The following is a 25,124-nucleotide window of genomic DNA, read 5'->3' on the forward strand; positions in this document are numbered from 1 at the left end:
TGCGTTCATTTTGTAAGTGGCATCTGGTGGTTGACTAATGATTTTGAAGACCATGAAAGCAAAATACTCACATTATATGGCAGGGTTCATTTCTCTCTTTTAAGCAGTGCCCACTTTCCCACTTCTTTTTGGTAGGAAATGCAGTTTTTATATATTTTGATCCAGCATGTGTACTTTTGACTCCACACCAAGGTGCATCTAGTTAAGCAAAGAAAGTGTCTCTTAAGGGCTTTACATTTAAAAAAATTTTTTATGACCATTATCGAACTAATACATAACCTCTAAATGATAAACCATGATTCAGCTTCCAAAATGGCACAATTATTGCAACAGAAAACAGTTCTAAGAAAAGCACAAAATCTTGAATTGCATCTTAAATACCTTCTAAAACTCACTTTTATTCTTTTTTTCTGCTAGCATTGTTGGTGTGCAGCATGCTTTAAAAAAAAGACCTAAACCTTAAATACAATTGTATAACAACATGAAAACATTTAAACAGATTTTTTTTCAGTTTTCAAAATCTTTTTTGCTCTGCATGTAGTGAGGTTTGCATAAGTTAAACAAATTTCCATCTCTACTGAATGTGAAACTGGTTTTGAATATTTTTAAATAAAGAATTACAATAGTTTACACATTTTACAAGCATCGTACTTTTAATCAAATCATTTTGTTTTCCTGACTGCCCAAGGAAATGAACGTGATTTCTCCAAAAAGGCTCAGTCTTGATTTTCCTAAAGTCCATGGTATAAGGACAGCCTTGACAGGGTTTAGATAGAAGTTTTAGCTTTTTACCTTATGTATTATTTTTTTGAGATGGAGTCTCACTGTCTCGAAGGGTGGAGTGCAGTGGCGCAATCTTGGCTCATTGCAACCTCTGTCTCCCAGGTTCAAATGGTTCTCATGCCTCAGCCTCCTGAGTAGCTGGGACTACAGGCATGTGCCACTACGCCCAGCTAATTTTTTGTAATTTTTTTTTTTTTTTTTGAGATGGAGTTTTGCCGTTGTTGCCCAGGTTGGAGTGCAATGGCGCGATCTTCAGCTCACCGCAACCTCCGCCTTCCAGGTTCAAGCAATTCTCCTGCCTCAGCCTCCTGAGTAGCTGGGATTACAGGCATGTGCCACCATGCCCAGATAATTTTGTATTTTTAGTAGAGATGTGGTTTCTCCATGTTGGTCAGGCTGGTCTTGAACTTCTGACCTCAGGTGATCCGCCCACCTCGGCCTCCCAAAGTGCTAGGAATACAGGTGTGAGCCACAGTGCCCGGCCTCACCTTGTTTTAAGAGGCAACAGATTCTAAAATTCTTATACTAAACCAATATAAATTGTTGCACTGTAAAAAGTGCTGTAGAATTAAGCCATTACAAAGACACTGTGTAAACAAAATTCTGAACAGATTTTGAAACTTGGAAGTGTGATGTGCTTAGTCAAGGCCCCTTGTTTATGTACTTGTAACTACAACCTCCTGAGTTACACATACATATATATATATATATTTTTTTTTGATATGGAGTCTCGCTCTGTCACACAGGCTGGAGTGCAGTGCACAATCTCGGCTCACTGCAAGCTCCACCTCCTGGGTTCATGCCATTCTCCTGCCTCAGCCTCCCGAGTAGCTGGGACTACAGGTGTCTGCCACCATGCCCGGCTAATTTTTTGTATTTTTATTAGAGACGGGGTTTCTCCATGTTAGCCAGGATGGTCTCGATCTGACCTCGTGATCCACCCACCTTGGCCTCCCAAAGTGCTGGGATTACAGGCGTGAGCCACCACACCCAGCCCTCCTGAGTTATATTCTAACATCTCATTTTCTAAGTGCTTAGACATAGCAAACTTCTAAAATTGAAAAAAATCATTTGCATATATTTTTCCATTAATAACCCCCAAAGATCTTCTGGAAAGCATAATTGTTGAGGTTGAGCATGCTGTTTTAAAATACTTGTCCACTTAAAGTTTGAAGTCAAATTTCTTTTTCTTTTTTGTTTGGTATGGTTTAATATGAAACAAAGTTCTGAAAACAAACTTACCTGTCTCGATCATTAATTTTTCACTAGGAATTGACTTCAAAACTTCCAAATTAGCTTCAGTTTTCAGTGAACTTAAAAAAAAAAAAGTGTATACATATATTTTAAAAGGCAGCAATTAACGAATACCTTTTTTCATATCACAACTTGTCTAAAGTACTACAAGACCAATCCAAAACCCCATAACATTTTGTTTTCAGTATACTTCAGAAAGTATTTGCATACTACCATACTTCAACAATCCAGATTAAGATCTATTTTAATCCTATCTGTCTTCCAGGAATGCAATTTTCCATGCTTATTAGTTGGGTTTCCAATAGCATTCCGTATCAGTCTAAGTAAAATTTAACTTTTTTAAAAAAGAATTCATTTGCTTCTGAGTAATTTGCATAACTTAGAGGTGCTCCTAAGGCTGTTAACATTCATTTCCTGAATTTTCCATTTTTAGCCCAAGACAGATTCTTCACTCTACTTGAGCAGAATTATGTATCTGCACCCTTGCCATGGTTTCTTTGTAGGATGAACTCTACTCCTTGAATCTGGCTTTGGCCTCAAGTCTTGCTATGGCTGCCTGAGCCTCTATCAGCCAAAACCCAGCTGACTCAAAGATCCATGAATGCAAACATAAATGCTTCCTGTAATGTGGCAGTGAGGTTTGGGATGGTGTAGCATATAATGTGATGACAACTAATACTGCTCTCGTATTACTTTAAAAAAACAATTTTTGTAACCACAAATTAATTTTTTAGAGCAGTTTTAGGTTTACAGCAATATAAAGTATAGAGATTCCCCAACCATATGTCCCCACTCTCAGAATTTCACACCGTAATGGTAGGTACGTTTGTCATTGATGAACCTACCTTGACACAAAATTGTCACCCAAAACCCACCGTTTACAGTTTACATTAGGGTTCACTTGGTGTCATGTGTTCTGTGGGTTTGGACAAATACGCAATTACGTCTATCTACCATCGTGGTATCATACTGAGTAGTTTCATGGTCTTAAAAATCTGTGGTCTGCCTGTTCATCCCTCCTTCCCTCTAACCCCTTATCTTTGAACCGTCTCCACAGTTTTGCCTTTTCCAGACTGTCACACAGTTTGAACGATACAGTATGTAGTCTTTTTCAGGCTGCCTTCTTTCACTTGGAAATACACATTAAAATCCCATGTTTTTCATGCTTGATAGTTCATTTCTTTTGACACTGAATGATATTCCACTGGATATACCACAGTTCATCCATTCACCTCCTGAGGAACATCTTGGTTGCTTCCTTATGTAGCATTTTTAATTTCAGCATTTGTTATTACAAAGCATTTAAGATATACATTAAATTAGGTAATATGGACTTCTCATATAGTTATCACCCAGCCCCATCAATCATCAACACAGGACAATCCTGTTCCATCCACTTACCCCTACTCTCTCCTGTATTATTTTAAACGGAAATTCGAAATGTACAGTTCTAGTATTTCAGCATTTAATTCAGGATGTTTCAGCATGTATCTCTGAGCATAAGGATTCTCTTTTAAAAATGCAACCACAATACTATTATCATATTTAAGAAAAACCCAAATCTTCTAGTATTCAAATTTCCAGTTGTCTCAGAGGCATACATTCTTTTTAAGTTTGATTAAATTAGGACACAAATGAGAGGCCTACACATTGCAATTGGTCATTGTCTTCTAAAGTCTCAACCTATTAAAATCTCCTGCATCTTTTCTCCCTTCAAATTTATTTGTTGAAGAAACCAAGCTGTTCACCCCATGCAGTGCCCTAGTCTTGATTTTGCTGATTTTATCTGTGTTGCAGTTTAACAGGTTCCTCTGCCCTCTGTATTTTTTTTTTTTTTTTTTTTTTTGAGATGGAGTCTCGCTCTGTTGCCCAGGCTGGAGTGTGTTGGCAAAATCCCAGCTCGCTGCAACATCCACCTCCCAGGTTCAAGCGATTCTCCTGCCTCAGCCTCCCGAGTAGCTGGGACTACAGGTGCCCGCCACCACGCCCGGCTCATTTTTGTATTTTTAGTAGAGAGGGGGTTTCACCATGTTGGCCAGGCTGGTCTCAAACTCCTGACCTCAGGTGATCCACCCGCCTCGGCCTCCCAAAGTGGTGGGATTACAGGCACGAGCCACTGCACCTAGCCTGCCCTCTGTATTTCTTATAGGAGATCTAGAGTACCATCTACAGGCTGGATAAGATTTGGGTTGGATGTTTTTGGGGTAAGACCATTTCATAGGTGGTGGTGTGATCTTTCATCTACAGGCATATATCTGGTTCTATTTTTGTGATCTAAGGCAGCCATGGATACCCAGTGCATAATTCACCAGGAGCTACAAAATGCTGATATAATTCTATCAGCCCTTTACTTATTAGAGTACTTCCATAAAATGAAAATTCTCTATGTCTACTACTAGATTGCTCAAATATATGTAGTTTGTACAGAAAATATGTATCTTTCTGTCAAATGTGTTGATTCCCTAGCTGCTTCCACTGGTGCTATTATTTTAACATCACCATTCATTTATATAAGGAGCTCTTATTCTTTTATGTTCTTTTAGCATTCTGTTCATATTTCAGGTGTGTAACATCTCAAATCCCACTATGTTGGGTCTCACTGGGGTTAGGTTTTCTATTTATCTTGGCCTTTTTCTTTCATGCTTCTGGTTCACCGCATTTGTCTGGTGGTCCTTGGATATCCGTTTATATTTAGGGAGGTTGCTAGTGTTGCGTTTCCTTTGCTTTTGTGAAAGCAGGACTGTTTTATTACCAGTTCTCTTCTCTGAGTGGGGATTCTTAGTGAGACCGTCTTGTATATTATGGTATATTATGTATATACCATATATATATATAGGGTATATTATGAAACTACATTTAAAGGTAAGAGTATAGGGAGCTAATTGTTAGGCTCATGGTTCTCTAAATGCTTTCCTTTGTGGACTGATAATAAGCACTCCAAGCCTTAGTCCTCACCATAGTTTTTTCAATTTTCTTAAGAAAACCCCTGCCCCTGGCTGCTGTGTGAATGTTTATTGCTTTTGTCCTCTATGCACAGGAGTGGATATGGGAGTGAGATCTTTTCTCTATATAGGCCCTCAATTGATCATCCTTTCTAGTCCTATTTCACACTAATTCTAAGCTTAAAGCCCCCCGCTATTGTATTTTGTTTGCTAGACTTGCTCCCATCTCTTCTGAGGCCCCTTAGTGGTGTAATCTAAGCTTTCTCTTTCAGTTTTACCTGTCTTCAGAAATCCACAGAACAGCCGGAGTGTCTGTCACCTGGGCTGGAGTGCAAGGGCGCAATCTCGACTCACTGCAACCTCTGCCTCCTGGGTTCACACAGTTCTCCTGCCTCAGCCTCCCAAGTAGGTGGGATTACAGGTGTCCACCACCACACCTGGCTAATTTTTTGTATTTTTAGTAGAGACAGGGTTTCACTATGTTGGCCAGACTGGTCTCAAACTCCTGACGTCGTCATCTGCCTGCCTCAGCCTCCTGAAGTGCTGGGATTACAGGCATGAGTCGCTGTGCCTGGCCTCTTCTTCTTTTTTTTTTTTTTTTTTAATTTAAGAGATGGGGGTCTCGTTAAGTTACCCAGACTGGTTACACCTGTAGCTCTAGCGACTGAGGATGCTGTGGCAGGAGCATCACTTGAACTCCTGGGCTTACTCAGCTACAGAACATTTGTTAGCAAAAAACTGGCCTTTTTTCTTTGCTATTATAGATTCTTTCCTTTTTCAATATCTATAATTTTATTTTAGTAGGATTTTAGGAGGGGTGGGTGGGATGTCATTAGTTTGACATTAAGTAGCAATTAGTGCTCTCTAGAAAAATAAAATTCTTATTTTCAGCCAGCTTGGTCAATATAGATATTTGGTAAAATATACTGATGTGGTTGGTATGGATAGTATATTTAAAAGTTTTCTTTTTTTTCTTTTTAGACGGAGTCTCGCTCTGTCGCCCAGGTTGGAGTGCAGTGGTGTGATCTCGGCTCACTGCAAGCTCTGCCTCCAGGGTTCACACCATTCTCCTGCCTCAGCCCCCCGAGTAGCTGGGGTTACAGGCGCCTGCCACCTTGCCCGGCTAATTTTTTGTATATTTAGTACAGAGGGGGTTTCACTGTGTTAGCCAGGATGGTCTCAATCTCCTGACCTCATGATCCGCCCGCCTCAGCCTCCCAAAGTGCTGGGATTACAGGTGTGAGCCACTGTGCCTGGCCTATTTAAAACTTTCAAAAATTTTTAGATTATTTGTATTTTTGATCTCACTAAATCATGTCTGATTAGCTTAATATTCTTCTACGTCTATCCTATGACTGTAAAAATTTGCCCAAATATATATACTAATAAATATTTTAAAGAGAAGCCAGTATTTCTGTTTAATAAGGTTTCCCATTTAATGATGAGCAACTACACGATTCTGAAGTCAAGTCTGAAATACATCTTCCCATTTTCTTTTTTTTTTTTTGAGACACAGTCTCGCTCTGTCACCCAGGCTGGAGTGCAGTGGTGTGATCTCAGCTCACTGAAACCTCCGCCTCCCGAGTTCAAGCGATTCTCCTGCCTCAGCCTCCCGACTAGCTGGGACTACAGGTGCACGCCACCACCCCAGCTAATTTTTGTATTTTTAGTAGAGATGGGGTTTCACCACATTGGCCAGGCTGGTCTTGAATTCGTGACCTTGTGAACCACCCGCCTCAGCCTCCCAAAGTGCTGGGATTACAGGCGTGAGCCATGGGGCCCGGCCATCTTCCCATTTTCTTGGGGGAAAAATTCTAATTTAACTTTTAGGAACCAAAGACTTTATGTGATATGTGGATTAAGTTATCACACCTCAGAGACTCAGATTAAGATGACAATGAATTAGATTTCAAAATAAGAATATAAACATCCACTTTAATAAATGACTAACCTATTAATTCTGAAGCTAATATTAATATAGGAGAAAAGAATCTTTTGTGATTAGCTTAAAGCAACATCATAATAAACTCAAGATCATTTAGAAATACCTAAGACAGGAGCCAGGTATGGTGGTTCATGCCTGTAATCCAAGCACTTTGGGAGGCAGAAGCAGGTGGACAGCCTGAGCTCAGGGGTTTGAGACCAACCTGGGTAACATGGTAAAACCCCATCTCTACAAAAAGTACAGACATTAGCCAACCATGGTGATAGGAGCTTGTGGTCTCAGCTATTACACTTGGGAGGACTGCTTGAGCCCAGGAGGTTGGGGCTGCAGTAAGTCGTCCAGCTTGCGAGACAGAGTGAGACCCTGGTCTCAAAAAAAAAAAAAAAAAAAAAAAAAAAAAAAAATCTAAGAATGAATGGTTTTAAGTTGGTGAAATAAAGATCTTCTACCCCCTTCTCTTAAAAAAAAACTTACAAGGAGAAAAGCAGGATTTTTTAAAATGAAACTAGGAGACATATGTTACCCCAAAACACAACATATAAAGTTGAAAGTGGACAGAGAAATGATAACTGACCAGTGCTTAAGTGCCAAGTGACTTAAATGTTATGTGCCTGGAGAGAAAGACAAGCAAACCCAGAAGCAGATATAGTCCCTAGAAAGTGGAGTAAGGCAGGGACTGAAATGGAGATTGTTTGAGAAAACTTCAAGAGAAGACAGGGTTCCTAGGTTACGTATCTGTGACTTGGTGCAGAGAAAGAGGTGCTGGGTCTCAAGAGAACCTACATCAGAAACAGCTGGAGAACAACAAGCACAGAGGAGTACAGGCGTCAGGCACAGGCCTAAGCATGGAGACTGGGGCAGCCCACTGATCAGGGAGATCCTCTAACCCATCCTGCTCCAAAACACTGTCAGGACATTTATAAACCCCTTCCCTCCACTGTTCCCCACTTTTCCAGCAGAGAACACAAGATCCCTTTCTGGAGAAACTGAACCAACCCAGAAAAAATATCTCTACAAACTGATATTTGGGAATCCCTAGCAAAAAGTCAATTGGCCATCTGAGCCTGCCAGTTGCTGGAATGCCTTCTAGAGAGCTTCCAAATGGCATTTTTTTTTTAAATAGACAGTGAGGACTGCCTGACACTTGAAGAAAGTTTCCATCATCACAGAGACCCAAGGAAAGAAGAAAAGGTGACTGTGAGGAAACAAATGCAGGAAGACAAGCAGAAAGTAACTTTACAATTCATGCTTTTTGAGAGATGAGAAGACACTGCAGTATAAGAATAGAGTGTTCAGAAATTGAAAAAAGCTGAAGTAAACTTCATAAAAAGGGTTACAAAATATAGCACTTTTTTTTGGAAGGAGGGAAACAATGGAAATAGAATAAAAAGGATACAAGTTATCAGTCTGGTATGCCCAAGAAAAGAACAGTAAAGAAAAATCAAATTCCAAGGATGGGTAGAGACCCCCACTGAAAGGGCTAATGAAAAAGCAACACTAGGCATATGAAAACCATCAACACACATCTTCGTGAAATTTCATATCAGAGATGAAAAACTAAAACCTTTCACAAGAAAAGAAAACTAGGTCACAGGTAAAGGATTAGGAATCAGAGTAGCAACTTTTCATCAACACTAGAACCTACTGATGGAACAGTATAAATTCTCAATGAAAATGATTTCTGATCTTGAATTTTATGCACACAGAAACTATTAATTGAAAGTAGGGTTCTCTCCCCTTTCATTAACTATCCAGGCTAACTTGTAAGAGGAAGAGCAGAAAAAAAAAAAATCATTTTCAAACATGCAAAATCTCAAGAAACTTAATTCCCATGAAAAGGTCCTCAGAGGATGTTATAGAATGTGTTCCACTAAAACAAACACACAAGGAATACATGAGATCTAAAAATAGGAACTAGCCCAAACTGAAACAGACAGATGGAAGGGTCTGCAACTGATGGGACTATTATATCTAGAAAGGTTTGCTCATGTGGTATACCGTGCTTAACATTTCTTTTCTTGTACTACTTTTTGTTTTCCTGGATTAACCTCCCTCATATTTTTATTTACCTGGCTTTCTTAAACTTGAAGCCCAGCCTGGGCACATAGCAAGATCCCATCTCAACTTTAATGTAAAAAATAGCCGGGTGTGGTGGCACGCACCAGTAATCCCAGCTACTCAGGAGGCTGAGGTGGGAGGGTTGCTTGAGCCCGGGAGGTCAAGGCTGCAGAGTGGTGATCACACCACTGCATTCCAGCTTGGGCTACAGAGCAAGTCCCTATCTTAAAAAAAACAAAAACAAAAAACAAAAAACTTGAAACCCTCTCATACTTGGCATAGCTCTGTGAAATTATATACTTATATAGAAATAATAATGAAACATTTTTAGAGACATAATAATGAAAACATTGAGTATGCATATAACCAAAAATTCTGAAATAACAACACTGAGAGTGATATGCAGAGAATAATGGAGGTAGGGGATTAGTACAGGATATAAGAACTAACGTGCTCATATACCCCAATGAGAATAGACACAGGGGATGAATCAAGAGACAATAGTATATGGATATTATTTAGAAATATGGCGACAAATAGCAAAATTGTTGCCGCTAGAAAAGCTGACCTGGGGTAAGGTCATGCTGGGGGGACTCTGATATTTGTTTATATCTGTGAGTACTACTTGACTTTTTAATCACTATGCATTTATTCCCTTGCATATTAATTTTAAAGTTAATTAAACCATTAAATATGAAAGCAGCTTAGACAATTAAACTCTGAACTCTAGAGCAAATATGTAATTTCATGATTCTATTTCCCTAGAGTTTACTCAAAAATAATCCAATTGGAAACACAATAATTTTAAGGGTATGAGACACTGAAGGACAGAAAGTCTTATACTATTTTGCAACTGATTAATGGGATACATTGATATCCCCTGAAGAGACACTGGTCAAAGCTCTTACATATTTGACAAAACAAACCCAGGGACCTAGCTGTGCTAGCTGAGTGTACTGAGTGTGTGAAGTTTAGTGTGATATAACAGCAGAAAGGTCACAGAGTGAGAAGCCAGGGGACATGGGTTCTCATACTTTCCTAATTTCTTTGAGCCTCGGTTTCTTTGCCTGCAGAGATGTATGACTGTCATATGACTGACCTTACATCCATAGACATGACATGTGTATGTACACATAACGCTGTGAACACATTTTCAAGGGATCAAATGATCTGAACATAAATTGGATTACTAGAGAAAGCTAGCTGCTGATCTCAACACAAAATTGGTTTTCCATTATTAGGACATAATATACTAGTCTATAACTTTTGAGCTTTAACTTGTAATCGTAATGTACTGTTTGATTTCTTACATAAAGATCAGTGTAAACACACACAAACTTTAATGAAAATCAATCTTCATCAGCAATTCACTGTAAAACAATTTAAGAAATCTGCTTAAATAAAAGTTAAAAACAAAACAACCCAAGAACGTACCAACCATTAAATCCTATATAAAGATCCAAGTCAATCAAAGCAGCTGCTGCTTCCTTGGTACCATCAAATGAATGCACCTGGGGACACACAGGTATAATTTTATTATTATAATAATTACTCTTTAAAATTCTAAGTAACATTAATAAGACTTTGTAGGCAAAAATATAGATCCCTGTAAGTTTTTGGACCTCAGGATTTCAAACGTGGTAGTCCCTATAATTTTTATTTTCATATCAGATTTCAGTTATAACCGGTCATCATCTCCAGTGACATGATGCAAAACGTTAGCTGCTGAGAATTTCTCTTTAGAGTAGCAGTGTTGCTGTCTCCACACTAGCATTAGTGCAGAAGCTCCAGGAAGGGGTTTAGGAATAGACATATTCTTAGGCAAAAACATGAGAAAAGCTTAGAAATTTTATGGCACCATTTAAAACACGTTTTAAAATACTGACGAATTTTCTGTTAGAGGAATTTTTTTGTTTTGAGATGGAGTTTCACTCTTGTTGCCCAGGCCGGAGTGCAATGGTGTGATCTTGGCTCATCGCAACCTCCGCCTCCCTGCTTCAAGCGATTCTCCTGCCTCAGCCTCCTGAGTAGCTGAGATTACAGGCATGCGCCACCACGCCTGGCTAATTTTGTATTTTGTATTTTTTTGTTTTAGTAGAGAGGGGGGTTTCTCCATGTTGTTCAGGCTGCTCTCGAACTCCCGACCCCAGGTGATCCACCCGCCTCGGCCTCCCAAAGTGCTGGGATTACAGGGGTGAGCCACCATGTCCGGCCAAGGATACTTTTTTCTGGAAGAGAAATTACTTTTAAGAGGCAAGGCTGGGCCAGGTGCGATGGCTCACGCCTGTAACCTCAGCACTTTGGGAGGCTGAGGCTGGTGGATCACCTGAGGTTGGGAGTTCGAGACCAGCCTGACCAACGTGGAGAAAACCCATCTCTACTAAAAATACAAAATTAGCAGGGTGTGGTGGCGCATGCCTGTAACCCCAACTACTTGGGAGGCCTGAGGCAGGAGAACTGCTTGAACCCAGGAGGCAGAGGTTGCGTTGAGCTGCGATTGCATCATTACAGTCCAGTCTGGGCAACAAGAGTGAAACTCTGTCTCTCAAAAAAAAAAAAAAAAAAAAAAAAAGAGAAAAGAGACAAGGCTGAAGAAATTCTTATAAATGGTAAGACTGTTGCTTAAAAAGCATAAACTGTAATCCCAGCACTTTGGGAGGCCGAGGTGGGCATATCACAAGGTCAGGAGATCGAGACCATCCTGGCCAACATTGTGAAATCCCGTCTCTACTAAAATGTAAAAAATTAACCAGGCGTGGTGGTGTGCGCCTGTAGTTCCAGCTACTTGGGAGGCTGAGGCAGGAGAATTGCTTGAACCTGGGAGGCGGAGGTTGTGATGAGCCGAGATTGCGTAGAAGTGAATTCAAGGGCCAGGCACAGTGGCTTACACCTGTAATCCCAACACGTCAGGAAGCCAGGATGGGCAGATTGCTTGAGTTTAGGGGATCAAGATCAGCCTCGGCAACATGGTAAACTCTCTACAAAATATACAAAAAAATTAGCTGAGCATCGTGGCGCATGCCTGTAGTCCCAGCTACTGGGAAGGCTGAGGATGGCTTATCCTGGGGAAGCGGAGGTTGCAGTAAGCTGAGACTGTGCCACTCCACTTCAGCCTGGATGACAGAGCCAGACCCTTTCTCAATAACCAAGAAAAAAAAAAAACCAAAAACCAAATTTCACAGGGTTTTCTTGTGAATGGAATTCTGTGCTCATTCTTATACTCTGAACAAAGGAACTATAATTAAAGCTGATTTGTGTTTATGCCACATCTGGCCCATACATTCAACAGTAAATTTACATGTCTTTCAAAGGATGGGAAAAGAAACTCCTAATTCTATTGAATTCTATCTAATTCACATGGTTTTCTTTCTTTTTTCCTTTTTTAAAAAAAATTTAAATGTTGACATCTGAATTAGGGGCCATCCTTCATAACCAAGATGCTTTATGTGTCACATAAATGTTAAGTATCCCTTATCCCAAGTACGTGGGACCAAAAGTGTTTCGTATTTCAGATTTTTTCAGATTTTGGAATATCTGCATATACGTAAAAAGAAATCTTTGGGAAGGGACTCAAGTCTAAACATGAAATTCATTTATGTTTCATATACACCTTATACCATACCCTGAAGGTAAATAATTTAAATAATTGTGTGCATGAAACTAAATTTGTGTACAACGAATAATCAGAAAGCAAAGGTGTCACTATGTCATGTCAGTGCTTAAAAAGTTTCAGATTTTGGAGTATTTTGTACTTGGGAGTATTTGGATTTTTAGATTAGAGATGTTCAACCTGTATTAAAAATGACTATTTTATACTTACCACTCCCCCTACACAGCGATCTCTATTTCTTTTCATTATGTCTGTAAATTAAAAACAAAGAACTTTTAGCAAATAGCTTGATTTCTACAAAATTCTTAAGTTCTAAATGAGACTTTGGTTTTAACTCACCCAAAAATTCAGCATGTGAGTTTCGACAATGAAGAAACATTGGTAATTTTGTTTGTTCTGACAGTTCAAACTGTTTTTCAAAATATCTGCATAATGCAAAAAAAAAATTCTCATTACAAACTTTATTTTAGCATGAGGAAGGTAATGATGTCAAAACAGCTTTTAAGTTAAAGGCATTTAATTCTCTATAAATTACAGGACAATAATCATGAATATTTAAAGCACATCAGGCTTATCAAAGGGCTTTTATAACTTACAATTTTTGGAAAGAAATACTTCATTTCCTGGGCTTACAAAATTATTTTCATAAAGTACCACTGGCCCCTTGCCACTGGGAGCACCATCAGCGGAAGTCAACTCACCAAGCGAGAAGCCCGGCAGAGCTTCATACTGCATGCCAGTCTATTCCATTTTGCAACCAGTTTTTTATGTGCTGTTATGAAAGAAGTTACTGCCACTAGGCAAAATGAACAAGGTTTCCCTCAGAAACCAAATCTAAGTATTTGCTAAACAGCAAATAACTCAATTATGCTATTAAAAAAAGAAAATTACACGATAAAGTGGTAGCCCTGAATATCTTAGAGTACTTGATAAGAAGCTTTTTCCAAGTACCACATACCTTTGTCTCATTTGATCCTCAAAATAACCCAAGGATAAAAGCTGGTGTCGTACTTTGCCCAACATAACAATACCTGGCATGGCCAACTTGGAACCAGAACTTCAGTGCTCTCTTTCCAAGTCCCAGCCTAAATGGCAAAAATCTGTCATGTTTTCAAGACGCTTCCTTCTGGTCCCGGCGTATAATGACAATATTCAGAGGATATAATGAATGTTCATTCTGTTTGTTTTTTCACTTCAACACAGTGCTCCCTCTTGTTCTCACAAATGGTAGGTTCAACTGAATCAGGATAACAGGTGGCTTATTATTTTCTTAGATGTGCTTACCTCTTCTAAGTCCTTTAATTTGGGGAAACAATTTCTCTGTTTAACTTAAGCCTCTTTTGCTATATTTTCCTATATCATATTTCCTCATGTGCAGGACTATTTTACCCCCTTTGCACTCTTGAAAATGCTAAATTTTAAAATTAGAAATAGAAATGTACTTCTTAAGAAGCAGTCTTCAGGCCAGGCGTGGTGGCTCATACCTGTAATCCCAGCACTTTGGGAGGCCAAGGTGGGTGGATCACTCAAGGGCAGGAGTTCAAGACCAGTCTGGCCAACATGGTGAAACCTTGTCTCTACTAAAAATATAAAAATTAGGCTGGGCACGGTGGCTCAAGCCTGTAATCCCAGCACTGTGGGAGGCCGAGACGGGCGGATCACGAGGTCAGGAGATCAAGACTATCCTGACTAACACAGTGAAACCCCGTCTCTACTAAAAAATACAAAAAACTAGCTGGGCGAGGTGGCGGGCGCCTGTAGTCCCAGCTACTTGGGAGGCTGAGGCAGGAGAATGGTGTAAACCTGGGAGGCGGAGCTTGCAGTGAGCTGAGATCACACCACTGCACTCCAGCCTGGGCGGCAGAGCGAGACTCCGTCTCAAAAAAAAAATAAATAAATAAAAATAAAAATTAGCCAATGCGTTGGCACACGTCTGTAATCCTAGCTATTCCATGGGCTGAGGCACGAGAATCGCTTGAACCCAGGGTCAAAGGTTGCAGTGAGCTGATGTCACACTACTTGCACTCCAGCCTGGGTGACAGAGCAGCACTCTGTCTCAAAAAAAATAAAAATAAAAAAAATAGAAACAGTCTTCCTAAAATTGGTGGTCTATGTCTGTATTACCAAATATTTGGGTTTTAAAATCTCCTTTTCAGATTCTGCTGGGTTAGAATAAGCAAAAATATTTTCCTTTCATTAACGAAGTGCTGAAATTTTGCAGTGTAGGAAATATTAATGACAACTTGGACAAAAAGATATTTTAATAATACAACCAGTCACTATTTCCATAACCTCTAAAGTAAACCAAATGTCAGCAATTAAGTGTGCTCTAGTCATTATGTCAACTTTACTAATATATTTGGCTTCTGGCTACATAGAGCAGGCAGTCCTCTTCATTGTGTGCACTGCTCTACACTATACTGGTTATTTTTTCCACACAAAATTCCATGGACCAAACCACATGACCAAGCTGCAAATTCACAGTATCTAATGGTTGGATGGAAAATTAGCTTCCTATCTCAAGGTAGGCAAAAGTACAGTTTATGAAAATAACAGAGGCCAGCTGGATGCATGGTCCACGCCTGTAATCCCAGCACTTTGGGAGGCTGAGGTGGGCGGACTGCTTGAGCTCAGGAGTTCAAGACTAACCTGGGCAACATGGTGAAACCCCATCTCTACAAAAAATACAAGAATTAGCCCAGTGTGGTGGCATGTGCCTGTAGTCCCAGTTCTTGGGAGGCTGAGGTCAGGGGATTGCTTGAGCCTTGGAGGTCAAGGCTGTGGTGAGCCATGATCACACCACTGCACTCCAGATTGGATGACAGAGTGAGACCGTGTCTCAGAGAAAAAAGAAAAAGAAAATAGCAGAAGCCCAAGCAATGGTCCCACAGAATTTGACATAATTCAAGAAAAGAAAGGTCCCTGAATTCATGCTAGCTATGAATCATAAAGAAGCCATGTGGTTAAAAAAATAATAATAAATTTAAAAAAATAAAAAATTAAAAAATTATTCCTAATGATACAAATTGAGGATAACTAGTACTGAACATCAAACAACTATTATCTTTAGAGAAGAAAAACCCACCATGGTAACTAGAAATAACAACGTAAGTTACAGGGTAGGAATTGGCGTTTTTTGTTTTTTTTTTTTTTTTTGAGACGGGGTCTTGCTCTGTCACCCAGGCTGGAGTGCAGTGGCCAGATCTCGGCTCACTGCAAGCTCTGCCTGCTGGGTTTACGCCATTCTCCTGCCTCAGCCTCCCAAGTAGCTGGGACTACAGGCGCCTGCCACCTCGCCCGGCTAGTTTTTTGTATTTTTAGTAGAGACGGGGTTTCACCATGTTAGCTAGGATGGTGTTGATCTCCTGACCTTGTGATCCACCCGTCTCGGCCTCCCAAAGTGCTGGGATTACAGGCTTGAGCCACCGCGCCTGGCCGAATTGGCATCTTATTAAGAGACTCCTCTGCCTGTTTTACTCATTTATTATTTTTTTAAAGTTTATAAATGAAAATCATTTTCCACTTGAGTTAGATTTGCTCATCTTAGTGAAGCTTCTGATTGTATTACTGCTTCTTACAGTTGAGGTTTAACCATCTAAGGATAAGAGCTGGAAAAGTTCAGCTTCAGAGGAGCAGTTGCTATTAATTAGGATCAAGGAAAATCCAAAAAGCCCAGTGAGTTTCATGGGTATACCTCAACACAGGTAGTAATCTCTCCTCTGTAAGCTGCTTGATGGCAACGTGGCCTCAATTGCTCATCTCTAGGGTCCCCTAAACCCCCAAAGGACTGTTTTAAAATCTTCTTGTTGTAGTTTTTAAGACCTGCACAGCGTTAACATTTTAAAGCCCCAAGAAAAATGCCCAAGGTAAATTCCTCCTATCCAAGAGAACAGACCTCTAAATTGCAACAAGGAAAGGAGTGTAGCATAAGGTCAGGAAATTGAAAATACAGGGTATGGCTTAAAGGATAAAGTTTCCATAACTACATCAGGCCTTTTCCTTGTTTTCACTCTTTGCTTCTCTTTGTCTTTAAAAAATACTTTTTCCAGAAAAGGTCTAGGTACTAAAACAAGAAAAAAGTATTAAAAAAAAAAAAAAAAAAAAAAAAAAAACCTTTAAAAAGTTCCAAACAAAAGCAATAGCTAGCATCTTCCTTTAGGGTGGTAATATTTCTAGCATGAGTAATATAACAGCCATGATTGCACACGTACTATGCACCACTCATGTCACTATGGGCTTTATGCGCCATATGTTAAGAAAGGTAGGCAGCAATCTCCCCATTTTAAAGGGGATGCACAAAGGGACGAAGTGACACCAAGGGCAGTTGTAAATCTCATGAAAAGATCTGCTGATTCCAAAGCTCACCCTTTTAACATGTCATACGCTGCCTTCACTTAGCATTATTTTTCAGACACATCTATTGTATATTGATTTTTCTGTCTTGCCTCCTAATTTTCTATTTTTCTTTTCTCATACATCTCCTTTTTCCTGACTACATTTTTACTTAAAAACAAATCATGGCTGGGCGTGGTGGCTCACACCTGTAACCCTAGCACTTTGGGAGGCCGAGGCGGGCGGATCACTTGAGGTCTGGAGTTTGAAACCAGCCTGGCCAACATGGTGAAACCCCGTCTCTACAAAAAACACAAGAAAATTAGCTGGGCATGGTGATGGGCACCTGTAATCCCAGTTACTTGGGAGGCGGAGGCAGGAGAATCGCTTGAACCAGGAGGCGGAGGTTGCAGTGATCTTACATCGCACTGCTGCACTCTAGTCTGGGGGACGGAGTGAGACTACATTTCAAAAAAAAAAAAAAAAAAAAAAAAAAACACCCAAACCATACACCGGTTGTTTCAGATGGTAGAAAAGCGCAGACCAAAATCTGAAGTCTTCCAAAAATAAACCCAATAGTGAAAGTTGAATTATAGGCTTTTTATCCACACTGCTCAGAAGGAATAAAAAGGAAGCTTCCCTCTGTATTAAATATTCAACAGACATTTACTAAGTACCTACCATGTGCTGAGAGTACTGTGCTAAATGCTATGGAACTGTCACATGAGTAAGACTGGGTGTGTGCCTCTGAGGAACACAAAGACACTTGTCTGTTGTGGGGAGGAAGGGATAACCTAAAACCCATTTCTGTACAACATGGTAAGTGCTGAAACAAATAGAGTGCTGTGTACACAGAAAAGACTGCATGCTGTGAGTACACGCTAGGGGAAAAGAAGTGAGGGGCAGAGAACGTGGGTGTTTGTTTCCTTAACAACAATCAAAATGTGATTGTTACTAGTGTGTCTTTTTTTTTTTTTTTTTTTTTGAGATGGAGTCTTGCACTGTTGCCCAGGCTGGAGTCTAATGGCACAATCTTGGCTCAGTGCAAACTCCACCTCCCCAGTTCAAGCAATTCTGCTGCCTCAACCTCCTGAGTAGCTGGGATTACAGGTGCTTGCCACCACGCCCGGCTAATTTTTGTTTTTAGTAGAGACAGGGTTTCACCATGTTGGTCAAGCTGGTCTTGAATTCCTGATCTCAGGTGATTGGCCTGCCTTGGCCTCCCAATGTGCTGGAATTACAGGCATGAGCCACCGTACCTGGCTGTTTTTTTAACCAAGTCATTTGATGTTTTATCATTAAAAATTTAAAAACCTTCACTGCCATCTTATCAAAAGTTCCTCCTACTTATTTTGTCATTAGCTTATTCACTCTGGAAGAAGCCAGTGTCACATGCTGTCACTGAAAGTCAGTCCTTCCCTCTGCTGCTCACACACTTTAGTGACAGCACTTTCAACCTACTTCAATTATTTATGTCCTCTCTTGTCTACAGTGGCATAAGGAAAAAGTCTTATTTTCCTTTGTATCATGCTGAGGAGGCACTTGGTAATCATTTACTGAATGGAGTTTGAACTTCTCTATTAGCAATTAACACCTAGTATGTGAGTTCAAGCACAAGCTGTGATATGCATATTCTAAGATCAGACGTTATTCTGAACATGCTCTGATGATGGTGAAGAATCTTCAGAACAGTTAAATTAAACTGATACTGTCAATGTTTTCAATTAACCCCAAAACTGAGTTTAAAGTATTCAGGTTGCATTTTAGAATCAGTTCTAACTCATTTTGGATGAGAAGTCATATAGGCAAAAAAACTGGGGGACTCTGCCATTGCCCTTGCTTGTCATAACACATAGGCTATTACACTTACAAGGCTTATCCTGACAAAAACCAGACATTAAAGTTGAGGAATATGATCTGTGGGCTTAACCTGAAGAACTATTAAAGACAACTGTTTTTCTATTTCAGTGTGAACATGAGAACTTTTAAGGTTAAGTGAGCTGGCCTACATAATCTTCGACAGAGGTATAGGGCTTTAGTAACCCTGCCAGTAACCACATGAATGTCCCTGAAAGACACAGCAAATAATATACCACAAACTAAGCAGTTCTAAAAGGGATGTATAAATGAGTGACCTAAAAGAGACAGGATGTGTCCACAGAGCATTACTCTAACCCATCCTTTTCTACTTAGTTATAGATCTTCACACTCCAGAATTCTGGAGCTTGAGGTCTAGGGTATGACAGACTCCACTAGTAGATCTGCTCCTCCCCACAGTGATTTTCAACCAGGGGGACATATCAGAATCCCATTTGTGGGGAGCAGGGAGGGAAGGGGGAGGAAGTACACTTTTGGCATGCGTAATTTTAAAACATCCCTTTAGGCCATCAAGTCACTGGCTTAATCATATGATATCACCATATGACAAAATTATTAATTATTAAATATTATGATATAGCTGGATGGTATCCTAAGAGAGAATCTGATCCTAATTCTCTGTGTATAAGAAACTAAGAAGGACAGAGGACTGTTTATTCTTAAAGGTCTCTAGGGACAGATATTCGACCTTATTCAGATTTCTGCATACTCCGAGTTCTTGGCAGTGGCTGGCACACAGTGCTCCATAAATATTTGTTGAATGGATGAATAACTAAATTAACCCCCTTTAGAAGCTCAGTCTAATGTTTTATCATCTTCATAATTAAGATGTTTTTGAAATTCGACAAAATGCTTACGTTTTAAATTCAGACTACGACCTACATTTTCTTTTCAATCTTTAACACTCATTCACCAGTATGATGACAGGAGCTCCAAATTTAGCTCCAGGCAATGGGTTACAGGAAGTCCTGCAGGGTTGTGAGCTTTGGAGTTTTCTCAGAAGCCACCATTCAACATGGCTCCTATTAAAGGAATCTCACAGTTCCAAACTAACAATATTCAATGCCCAGCAAGAGTAAACTACGCTTTTCTAGCTTTGGTGATTGATCTTATAATACTTTTGTTGGTTTTTGTTGCTGATTTTTTTTTTTTTTAGAGGCGGAGTCTCCTTATGTTGCTCAGACTGGTCTGGAACTCTTGAGCTCAAGCAATTCTCCTGCCTCTGTTTCTCAAAACAGCTGCGACTACAGGTACAGTCTGCTGTGCCTAGCTTGTAATACACTTTCAATATCCTTTGTTTTTAAATTATATCTTCCAATTTGGGAGGCTGAGGAGGGTGGATAATTTGAGGTCAGGAGTCTGAGACCAGCCTGACCAACGTGGTGAAACCCAATCTTTACTAAAAATATAAAAATCAGCCAGGCATGGTGGCATGTGCCTGTAATCCCAGATACTCGGGAGGCTGAGGCACGAGACTCATTTGAACCCAGGAAGTGGAGGTTGCAGTGAGCTGAGATCACAGCACTGCACTCCAGCCTGGGCAATAGAGAGAGACTGTCTCAAAAAAACGAAACAAATCACATTCCCCAAAATAATTTAATTCATTCCACTGGAACTGTTCATGTAGGAATGCATGTGTTAAACAAGCAAACAAAAAATGTAAAGTCTCTATCATGTAAAACTCATCCCTAATTTCTACCATTAAAATAAAATTAAATGGTTAATCGACCAGGGAACTATGTGCTTCCGCCCCTTATGAATTACATGCAAGTATGCACGGAATTTGTTTCACTTAACTTTTCATATAGAGAGGGAAAAACAAAAATATCCTGATGCTTAATCCAACTATATTCTCAACTGATAAAAGTTATTTTAAAATCACTCATGATTTTACAATAATTTGTAAAGCCAACAAATTTCCTTACTTGAGTTGAGTATCTTTGGGACAAAACTGTAGTCGGTCAAAATCTTTAAAAAGATAAAGAAGAAGAATTACTCCTAACTTACACAGAAAAAAATTTCTTATTTTCAAACAAAGTCATTCTAAGAGGCGAGGCTGGCACTCACCAAGTCCACATTCTCCTATTGCCACAACTTTCCCTTTATTGTTTTCAGCAAGATTTAGCAACTCCTTTAAGTAAAGATCAGGGTTATTCTTTTCAAATTCACCACATCTTGTAGGATGACATCCAACTGTACTGAAAAACATATCTAACACAAAATAATGTCTTAGGATTATTTTCAAAGTATTTTCTCATATTTATATTTATTATGATATTTAGAGGATATCGAGTAATTTCAACTGGTTTTCAACAATGGTAATAGATTATTCACATTATAAGAACTGCATTATGTTAATCATATGACAATTTTTAGAATACCAAGACAAAGTAGGATACGAATATGAAAATTGCTTTAATGTATTAATAAAATAATCCAGCTTTTTCAAACGTTTGGCATTTAGGGCTATAGAATGCAAAGTGAAAATTTTTTGTTTTTGAGACAGGGTCCCACTGTGTCACCCAGGCTGGAGTGCAGTGGTGCCATCACGGCTCACTGTAGCCTTGACCTCCTGGGCTCAAGTGATCCTCCCACTTCGGCCTCCCAAGTAGCTGGGACAACATATACATGCCACCACACTTGGCTAATTTTTAAATTTTTCTTGTAGAGACAGGGTTTTGCTACGTTGCCCAGGCTGGGCTCGAAGTCCTGAGCTCAAGCGACCCACCTGCCTAGGCCTCCCAAAGTGCTGGGATTACAGGCCTGAGCCACCATGACTAGCGATTTATCTTTTATGTTCACCATTCATGTGACTATCTTGATTCATATATTTTTGTTTAATACCAATTCCTCCATTATTGATTCATGTATTTAATATAGCATAAAAATGTATTCCCTTAAAAAGGTTAATAGTGGAGGTTAAACAGGTGGAAAGGGGAATTTGTTTTTCTAATAAAAAATGAGGTTCACCTATTTGGAGGACACTCTGACAGTCTGACTTGTATAGAATACAAATGAGAAGTCAAAAACACTTTTTGAACGGCTTAGCTGAGTTTGAACCATGGGAAAGGTATCAAGCCTTCCTCAGGCTCTCATGCAGATGTTTAGAAACAAAGGAAGCAGCACTTTTAAGGCTATAAGAACACAAGTTACATGGAGAGGAGTGGAAGAGGGCTGATAATGGAGGTGGGAGAACTTTAAAAAGCATACATGTTTGGGGATAAAAAGTAAGGATAAAATGTTCTTATATATCTCGAAAACTCCCTGGGAGAGATTCTATCTTTAATCACTAAGAAAAAGTGTCAGTGGGCCGGGCGAGGTGGCTCAGGCCTGTAATCCCAGCACTCTGGGAGGCCAAGCCAGGCAGATCACGAGGTCAGGAGTTGAAGACCAGCCTGACCAACATGGTGAAACCCTGTCTCTATTAAAGATGCAAAAAGTAGCCAGGTGTGGTGGCGTGCGCCTATAATCCCAGCTACTCAGGACGCTGAGGCAGGAGAATCACTTGTACCCAGGAGGCACAGGTTGCAGTGAGCCGAGATCGTGCCATTGCACTCCAACCTGGGCAACAGAGCAAGACTCTGTTTCAAAAAAAGAAAAAGTGTGAATGGATCCTAAAAGAAGTATGGATTTTAGAGAGATTTCCATAAAAATATAGCTTTTAGTAAGTTTCCATACATAAACACATCAGTATTTTAAAATACAACATTTAAAAATTATGTAGAATGTTTAATTCCTCAGTGTCTAGCACATAAGGTATGTAAAAAAAAGTTAAATTCATGAATGCCAGATAAATGAGGTTTTATGTAACTAAGATTCCTTTAATAATCAATCCTAAAACTTTCAAGATTTTAAATAAATGCAAAATGTATGAACATAAAGCAAGCATATGAGGGGTTATATAGCATTATTATTTGCATTCTTGGTACCATGCACAGTATCTGGTCCATCTAGTGAAAATTTAATACAGTAATCCTTCACAGCTTAAGTTAAAAAAGAATACATAAAAAGCAACTCGTATCTTTTTGTTTTTTGGGGGTTTTTCTGCTTGTTTTGAGACGGAGTCTTGCTCTATTGTCCAGGCTGGAGTGCAGTGGCACTATCTCCGCTTACTGCAAGCTCCGCCTCCCGGGTTCACGCCAATCTCCCACCTCAGCCGAGTAGCTGGGACTACAGGCGCCCGCCACTATGCCCGGCTAATTTTTTGTATTTTTTAGTAGAGACAGGGTTTCACTGTGTTAGCCAGGATGGTCTCAATCTCCTGATCTGCCTGCCTCAGCCTCCCAAAGTGCTGGGATTACAGGTGTGAGCCATCGTGCCCAGCCAGTAACTCGTATCTTAAACACGTTAAAACACACACATGAATTCCACATCAAAAATACCCGAGGTTAAACTGTGTACCTGGAGAACTTTATTCTCATTAGCTGAAATCTTAAAATAATCTTCATTGAGTACTATGAAACGGTTTTATAAACAGCTGATATACCAATGAGTACTTCGAATTTTGTCATCTTAATCATGTCCCATTGAAATCAGTCTATTTTCCTGTTGTTTCCACAGTCATGATCCATTGTATTGTACCTGAAGCAGTTTTCAGAAAGACTTCTTCAAAATTACTTAATTCATATTTTTTTGGTAAAAGAAATATGAGGATACCATTTGTTTGTGCCAAATGCAGTGCATCTTTACTGTCTTGTAGATTTCCACCTGTAATCATAAACTGAAATAGAAAGAAAATAAAATAAGCTGACTTTAATAGGGCAGCAATAACAGTTTCCTAAACATGCCTTCCTACCACTTCCTTATTCCAGACTGCTCTCCTCTGTGACTGTCACACACCTACCCTGTTTAAAATTCAGCTGGGAGATTACCTCCTATGCAGAGTGGTACCTGACTACACCTCAGGGACGTATGTATGTACGTGTGTGTACGTGTAGAGGTGTAGAATTCATCACTAGACTCTGTTAAAATGTTAAAATGTATTTACATGTCTACCTTTCCTATTAGACAACGAGTTCCTTGAGGACAGAGATCAGGTACTATGAAAGCGTGAATAATTAATCAGTGATTCAATAGTGTTGATTGATTCGATAGTTCTCCAAGTATAGTCTGGTAACTCCCAGTAGGTATGTGAACTGAAAACTATTTTCATAATAAGACACTTTCTGTCTTTTTCACTCTCACTCTACTGCAAGTGTCCACAACGTATACAAGAAGCTACACGATGTGTGATACCACCAGACTGACTACAGAAAAAGATATGAAAATTCAGCAGGCTTCTAGTAATACAGTCATTAGAGATTTGAAAAAACAACTGTACTCATGTTAATTTTTTTGTTCTGGAATACACTTGTTTTTCATAAAAATATGCTATTTATGTTATTCAGTAGTTTCTTGTTATTTTAAAAGGAATTAATATTCAAAAATTTTTAATTTTTAATATAGTATATATCAGTAGGTAAGACACAAACAAAAGCTCTTTGGGGGTACTCAATAATAAAGAATGTGAAGGGGACTGGAGAGCAAAAGGTTTGAGAATCAGTGAGTTAATGCATGCTGATGAATTCTCTGTAGGAAAACATATGGCTTTTGGCAAATAAGCATACTTCTACATAGACCCATTAGGATCCACCCAGTGATTAGACTGCCATCTTTGCTGTTAAAATGAAAGTGTCACTGAAGAGCTTTGTGTTGATAGTGAGAGCACTGAAGCAGTGCTGCATAAGGGGCACATTCTTCTAAAGACATGATGCAAGCACAATGATGTATATTTTTTCATACTTCAAGAGTCTCACTAAAATGATGAACTCATTCTAGGTACAACTCAGGGAAAAACACAAAACAAAGGTAGACCTGCAAATGATAAATAGATGTTTTCATATAGCTATTTAAATCTTTAATATGATTAGCTATTGAGTGTCCGTTTAGGAAACATATAGCCATAATTAAATCCTTGACTATCTGTAAAACATAAGATATAAGGCAGGGCGCGGTGGCTCATGCCTATAAGCCCAGCACTTTGGGATGCTGAGGCGGGCGGATCACCTGTGGTCAGGAGTTCAAGATCATCCTGGCCAACATGGCGAAACCCCGTCTCTACTAAAAATACAAAAATTAGCCAGGCGTGGTGGTGGGCCCTTGAAGTCCCAGCTACTTGGGAGGCCGAGGCAGGACAATCACATGAACCCGGGAGGCAGAGGTTGCAGTGAGCCAAGATCATGTCACTGCACTCCAGCCTGGGCAACAGAACAAGACTCTGCCTCCAAAAAAAAAAAAAAAAAGACATTAATAAAAATAGTGGGAAAACTTTCTTTTTGCTAAC

At 39.6% G+C, this 25,124-nt stretch overlaps 1 protein-coding gene across 9 annotated transcripts in view; it reads right to left on the minus strand.

Moving 5' to 3' along the window:
- TATDN1 (TatD DNase domain containing 1) overlaps positions 1-25,124 on the minus strand; it is a 37,866-nt gene that overhangs the window by 5,185 nt on the left and 7,557 nt on the right. For 2 of the 9 annotated variants that reach the window (XM_026454586.1, XM_026454587.2), the window contains exons 4-11: positions 23,384-23,522; positions 20,870-21,013; positions 20,728-20,770; positions 12,932-13,017; positions 12,803-12,843; positions 10,417-10,493; positions 2,026-2,096; positions 72-198 (exon numbers count right to left, since the gene is read on the minus strand). In XM_026454586.1, the coding sequence (XP_026310371.1) occupies positions 72-198; positions 2,026-2,096; positions 10,417-10,493; positions 12,803-12,843; positions 12,932-13,017; positions 20,728-20,770; positions 20,870-21,013; positions 23,384-23,522 (728 nt within the window). Of the gene's footprint in view, positions 1-71; positions 199-2,025; positions 2,097-10,416; positions 10,494-12,802; positions 12,844-12,931; positions 13,018-13,293; positions 14,172-20,727; positions 20,771-20,869; positions 21,014-23,203; positions 23,524-25,124 lie in introns of those variants that run through there. The other 7 variants (XM_026454588.2, XM_026454589.1, XM_023224267.2 and 4 more) reach the window with 7 other exon arrangements.

Source organism: Piliocolobus tephrosceles, chromosome 7 (assembly GCF_002776525.5).
Source record: "Piliocolobus tephrosceles isolate RC106 chromosome 7, ASM277652v3, whole genome shotgun sequence".
NCBI classification, from domain to species: domain Eukaryota; kingdom Metazoa; phylum Chordata; class Mammalia; order Primates; family Cercopithecidae; genus Piliocolobus; species Piliocolobus tephrosceles.